At 59.4% G+C, this 6,245-nt stretch overlaps 1 protein-coding gene across 1 annotated transcript in view; it reads right to left on the minus strand.

Annotated features, from left to right (window-relative positions):
• Positions 1–333: 333 nt before the first annotated feature.
• Positions 334–6,245, minus strand: part of LOC104389108 (septin-5-like) — an 8,482-nt gene continuing 2,570 nt past the window's right edge. Inside the window, exons 3-12 of the mRNA XM_009998062.1 lie at positions 6,019–6,112; positions 5,818–5,904; positions 4,843–4,966; positions 4,551–4,685; positions 4,346–4,463; positions 3,863–3,964; positions 3,463–3,559; positions 3,160–3,322; positions 662–761; positions 334–393 (exon numbers count right to left, since the gene is read on the minus strand). Of these exons, the coding sequence (XP_009996364.1) occupies positions 334–393; positions 662–761; positions 3,160–3,322; positions 3,463–3,559; positions 3,863–3,964; positions 4,346–4,463; positions 4,551–4,685; positions 4,843–4,966; positions 5,818–5,904; positions 6,019–6,112 (1,080 nt within the window). The remainder of the gene's footprint in view (positions 394–661; positions 762–3,159; positions 3,323–3,462; positions 3,560–3,862; positions 3,965–4,345; positions 4,464–4,550; positions 4,686–4,842; positions 4,967–5,817; positions 5,905–6,018; positions 6,113–6,245) is intronic.

Here is a 6,245-nt window from a genome sequence, read left to right on the forward strand (position 1 = left end):
AAGGTGACATGGGGACAAAGGACACTGTGCAGGGAGCAGGCTGGTGACCCTCCCCAGAGCTGGGGGGGAAGCCAAAGCTTGTGGGACAAAGCTGTCCCCATGCTCGGGTGAGGCCAGGGCAGTAATCCAGCTGCGACAGGGGACCCCCAGGCCAGGTGCCCTGTCCCCTCACTGTCTCCATGGGATGGGCACTGGCCCATGGGATAAGGCGATACTGCAGCAGCTTAAGGTGGTGGGTGTGGTGTTGGTACCGGGTCTCGCAGTGGGGCCAGGATGGAGCATGATGTAAACATTTCTGATCTGGGGAGAGGGTCGAGGAAGAGGATAAGAGGGCTAGTGCGAGTCCTTCATCTGCTTCTGGATCTTCTGCAGCATCTCCTGCATCCGGCGCAGCTGGAAGGGAGCAGAGCAGAGGTCATCTTGTCATGTTGTCTTCCCCCAGCCCCAGATCTCTTGCAAACATATTTGGGTCAAGCATCCCAAGCAGGTTGGGAACACCAAAAGCTGGGGGCTGGGGTGCCTGAACCCTCTGATGCCCCCCCCCAATACCTCCCTTACCCTGGCCTGAGGAGCAGTACCCATGAGGAGGGTGGCTCCCCATGCCTGTGCCACCAGTGGCACTGCGGGGTGGCCAGGGGGCTCAGGCCTCTCCCACGCTTACCTCCTCGTCCTTCTCCCGAATGAGCTTCTCTGTCTCTGCATCCGGCACTGGAGGGATGACAGGGATGGGGAAATCTGTCCCACTCTCCCGTGTCAGCTTGCTGCAGGCAGAGGGAGGAGGTGAGGATCCTGCCACAGTCCCACTGGCCCCTCTGGGGGACATAGCCCCCCATGTGTGCTGCAGCCTTGGAGACCTCAAACCTTGCAGGTACCCAGAAACCACCTGCACAGCCCCTCAGCCCCCTGGCAAGTGTCACGCTGCTCCAGGCAGAAGGGATACAAGCAGCTCCAAGCATCCCCCCCAAGCCCCAGCAACCCCTGACCTGCCACACACCAGTCTGGGGGAAGCCAGGCACCATCACAACAAGGGGTGCCAGGGACCCCCCGAGGACACCGAGTCTTGCCTGGCTTTCTCCACACTTGCCCATTTTGGGAAGCACCCTGCTGGGTGCTTTGAGCTGGGGCCAGGTTCTCCTCCTCCAGTATTTTCACTGCTGCATGAAAAACACCTTGAGCTTGGCATCTCCTTCCTCCCCCACAGCCCCATGGCAAGATGGGATCCCAAGGACCCCTGCTGTCTGGCCACCTCCAGGGATGATCGGCACCCCTCATCCCAAGCATCAGCTCCTGTTTGTGCACAACCCTGCAGGCACCCCCTGGGACCATCCCACCATGCAGGACCCAGCCCAATCAATGGCTTCGGCCACCCCAACAGCAACAGAGAGGGACACAGTCAGGAGAGCTGTGGTTGCCATATGCAGCTGGTGACAACATGGCTGGGACAGCACAGCTGTGACTGACGGGGGTCACACATGCCACCATGTGCCAGTCACATTCCACTGAAGCGCCTCCGCATGTATCACTATGGTTGGAAAAGAGTTCCAAGGTCATCAAGTCCAACCACTACCGTAACTCTGTGACATCAACCACTAAACCCTGTTCCCTGGCACCACATTTTTCTTTGTAGATATCTCCAGGGAGGGTGACTCATCCACCTCCCTGGACAGCCTGGATCACCCAATCCAACTCCCGCCCCGGAAGAGAACAATCCCAAAGTTCACACCATGTCCTTGAGGGCGTTGTCTGAAGTCTTCTTTATTACTGTCAGGCTTGGTGCCATGCCTGCTTCCCTGGGGAGCCTATTCCAGTGCTCCACCACCCTCTGGGTGAAGAATCTCTCCCTAATATCCAACCTAAACCTCCCCTGAACATCTTCCAACCATTCCCTCATGTCCTATTGTTGGTCACCATGATGTTCCATAGTGGGCTGGGTCCCCCTGCCCTGGGTGATCTGCAGTGCTGGGGGGGCTGTGCCAGCATGCCATGTCAGGGGATGGCTTTTGGCTGCATTTTGAGCAACACTTTGGAAGTTGCTGCCTGTTTTCATGGCTTCTCACTGTGGGAGGACCTGGGGGAAGCCCATCGAGCTCCTTCCATCCCTAGCAGCAAGACAAGGCTTGAGCAGGGCAACGGGACAAGCAGCTTCACCAGCTCAGGGAAGACTGTCTGCCACTGCCTTCTGCACCCCAAAATCACATTCTCAGGGGAGGGCAGTGCAATGGGGGTGTCTGCTCTGCAGTCCTGCACATGGCCAGACCTTGGCTGGGAGAAGCTAGATGATACCAAATGGTGGCACATCCGCCCAGCCCCACCTCACTGGGGTGAGCTGGCTGACGGTCAACCAGCACACTAAGTTCTCCCAGCACCCTGAGGGCAACTTGTGAGGGCAGGTGGCCACAGGGCTGGCTCTGGCTCAGAGCAGTTGCCTGGCCCTTGCACAGGCACAGAAGGACTGAGACAGGGTTGGATACCAACAAATATTTTTATATGGGGCAGGGTGATGGGCAGGGCTGGAGATCTTGGCCAAGCCCTGCCTGGCCAGCCTGGCTCAGTCAGCAGAGCAGTCGGTGCAGCAGAGCCTGAGCGGGGAGGGATGCCGCCTGCTCCAGCAACACACATGGAGACACCAGCTTAGAGGCACCTAGAGTCACCACCAGGGCCCTCTCCCCACCCCCTCGCAGCGCTCCAGCCCCCACCAGGGGGCTTCCCCCAGCACCTTTGGGGGTGCTGAGGGGGATGACAGGGTACTGGCAGGAAAGCAGCAGCACTGGCTGCTCACCTGGCTCCTGCTGCAGCCCCCAAACCTGCAGGGATGCAGGGTCCACCTCACTGCTGCAGCATCCCACTCCTCACTCACCCTCCACCCCTAGCCCAGGGGGGACACAGGGTTCTCCTCACTGTTGCAGCATCCCCCTGAGATACATCCATCCCCAGGGGGACACAGGGTCCCCCTTGCTACCAAAGCCTCGCCCCCCAAGCTAGTCCTAGCTCAGTGGCACAGGAACCCAACCATATCACAGGTTCCCTTGCCTGGCCCGCATGGACCCACACACAACTCCAGTCCCCCAAGATGACCACTCACCATGGGCTGGGGTCACCCCAAAGAGAGAAAATGCCTCCCCACACCCCCCAGCCTGGCAGCCCCTCCCAGCCCCTTACTTGCGGTTCCTCTCTTTCACCACCATGCGGGTCATGCTCTGGATGCACTGCGTGCGGTAGTTCTCGTAGTGGGTTTCCCGAGTCACGTCCTTGAGGTCCTGCATGTGGGTCCTCACCAGCATCGTCCGCAGCTTCACAAAGTCACAGTGGGACGGGTTCTCCACTGTGGGGGAGCCCGAGGTCAGGAGGCCACAGCTAGCCCCCCACATTCTCCCAAACTCCCCCAAGGCAGAGCAACACGGAAATGGGGCACATGATACCCCTGAAAGGCCAGAAGGATGCAGGGACACAGCCCAACATTACCTTCTACAATGCCCCAGGGGTAGAGGCGCCCACGGACACGCCGGCCTTTGGCCTCCACGATCATGTTGCTGCCGATGACAGCGAAGGGGATGCTCTCCTGCAAGAGGATGGCAGGGCTTAGCAGGGCTTGTTCCTGTCCACCACGGCCTATATGCATCTCCTTGACCTTGTACAGCCCCCATCTGGGGGGACGGCAACAGTCATGGCTTGGGTTTCTCCACACCAGTCCCCAAGCTGCAGATGGCACCTGTGGGGTCTTGGTGACATGGTACCAACACCACCACACTGGGGCTGCAGGAGAGCTTGCATGGTCCCCAGAATCCTAAGGGTACCCCAGGATGATGTGTCTGGTCATGGGGCTCTGCTCCCCCAGGGATGGTGCTGGAGGTACCAGACCCACCTTCAGTGCCTGGTCCTGCAGTTTGAACTCCTCATCTTCATCCGAGTCACACTCTGGAAACTGGTAGATGCGGATGCCGTACTGGTCGATCTCCTCTCGGATCTGAAGGCAGACAGCCATGCTGAAGGGAGGACTCTGGCCCTCAGAAATGGGATGGGAAGTGCCACACAGTGCCAGTGTCCCCCTGTGTCCCCTCCCACAAAAGCGTGTCCCCCAAGACTAGATGTCATGGATACTCCCCCCACCCCAGACCCTTCCAGACCCCAGCTCAGCCCAAGGGAGATGTGTCCTTGGTGCCTGTGTGGACAATGTGATCCCCTCCAGTGCTTTGAACATGGAGGATGCTCCACGGCGAAATCCAGGCAGGGGATGGAGAGACCTGCCTCCCCAACCCTCCCAGCCAATAGAGAACACCAGCCCCAGGGGCACCCCCTCCCCAGGGACCTGCTGGGGTGGCTCAAGGCTGGGCTGATATCACTGTACCTTATTCTTCATACGCTCCACCTCAGCAGGGGTCAGGGTGTCAGCCTTGGCAAGCACAGGCACGATGTTCACCCGCTGGTGCAGGGCTCTCATGAACTCCACATCCAGGGGCCGGAGCCTGTAGGGGGGCCCAGTGAACACCATCCCACTGAGCCCCTTCCCCAGCACCTCTCATCCCAGCTGCACAGGTAGGGGCTGCCTGTACCCATGGCCGAAGGGTGAGATGAAGTAGATGCAGCAGTGGACGCGGTTGTCCTGGATGTTTTTCCGGTTGAGGCCGCTTTCATCACGGAAATACTGTTCAAACTGCTGGTCGATGTAGTCAGCCACTGGCTTCCAGCTGAAGGGACAAAGAGGTGACATCAGTGTCCTCCAAGACCCAAGTCTTTCCTTGGATTTCCAGCTCAACACTTCCCATGGCTCAGCATCTCCCCTGAGGAGCTGCTGGCTCTGGCCAGCCCCAGGAGCCCTGGCTTCCACCCCCCCATGGGACGCACCACTCGGTGTTGTTCACGGCGTCACCAAAGCCAGGTGTGTCCACGATGGTCAGGCGCAGCTTGACACCCTTCTCCTCAATGTCCACCACATGCTTGGTGATCTCCACTGTCTGCGTGATGCGCTCTGCAGCAGCAGGAGACAGAGGCAGCAGGGGACACCCCGGATGAGAGACAATGGGGGTGACACAGGGAGATGCTGCAGCCCCTGGGGGGCTGGGGTGGGGCTTTGCAGGATCAGCCCACACAGGCACCAGGTCCAGCACTACGATGCTCTGTGCCACAGCCTCCTGCATCACAACATAGATGTGCACCTCTCCCTCAGTGACTGTTGCAGGCTGATTTCAGCAACACAGGGGTCTGCTGGAGCCAGGCATCACTGTGGGAGCAGCTGCAGATCCATGAACCCCCACATGTGACCCCAAGGGTCTGGTACTGCACGTTCCCCTTCACCCCCAGGATCCCTCCCTGGCCCCATGTTCCCAAAGATGCTCCCACTGCGTCACGTGCGTGTGGCCACAGGCATTTTGGCTTCTGCTCTGAGCAACGGAAACAAATCAAACAACCACCTCAAAACAAATCAATCAACTGCCTTGAACTCCTGATGATTTGGGCAAGCTTGTGCAATGTTAGTTCCAAAACTGGTGGCAGCTGACTCAGCCCCGTGCCCTGGATCCCAACTGTGTGCAGCCCCCCTGGATTTGCTGTGGCTTCAGCTGGTCCCCAGCAAGCTGAGGCTTGTTTTCCCAGCAGGGACAAAGTCCCTGTGGGGGGTTCCTGTGCCAAGCAGTGGAGGGGTCTGCTGCCTTGGAGCAGTCCCCAGCACAGGAAGGCAGCTGGCACAGCACCACAAGCAGATTCAGAGAGCCCAAGGTGCCCAGCTGGGCAGCGAGAGGCGCTGCAGCACTCCAGGAGGGGCACAGAACTCTGCCAGCCACCCTGGGACACCCAGAACACCCTGGGACTGTCCCCTCTCACCTTCAGCGTTCAGCAGCTTGCGGTCTCTGTACATGTCTGTCAGGAAGAGGCTGTTGACCAGGGTTGACTTGCCTAGCCCGGATTCCCCTGGGACAGGAGGACAAGGGTGAAGGAAGATACCTGGTGCCCCACCCTGCTCCATGAATTTTGGGATCCTGAGCTGGGTCAGCATCCCCACTGCCAGGCTCAGCCCCTCCATACCTGCTACCATGAGGGTGAAGTCAAAGCCCTTCTTCACTGACTTCCGATGGACCTGGCTGGGCAGCGTGGCAAAACCCACGTACTCCTTGTCATCCTGCAGGCAGAGAGGATGTGGGACAGGGGACACCACTATGCCACCCCCCCATCCTGGCAGGCCACCTCCTTCCCTCTGTTCACATGGACAGGAGGGAATGCTGTGACATGGCCCAGCCTGGCTGGACTCCTTG

The sequence above is a fragment of the Chaetura pelagica genome, unplaced genomic scaffold, assembly GCF_000747805.2.
Source record: "Chaetura pelagica isolate M959 unplaced genomic scaffold, ChaPel_1.0 scaffold325, whole genome shotgun sequence".
NCBI lineage: Eukaryota > Metazoa > Chordata > Aves > Apodiformes > Apodidae > Chaetura > Chaetura pelagica.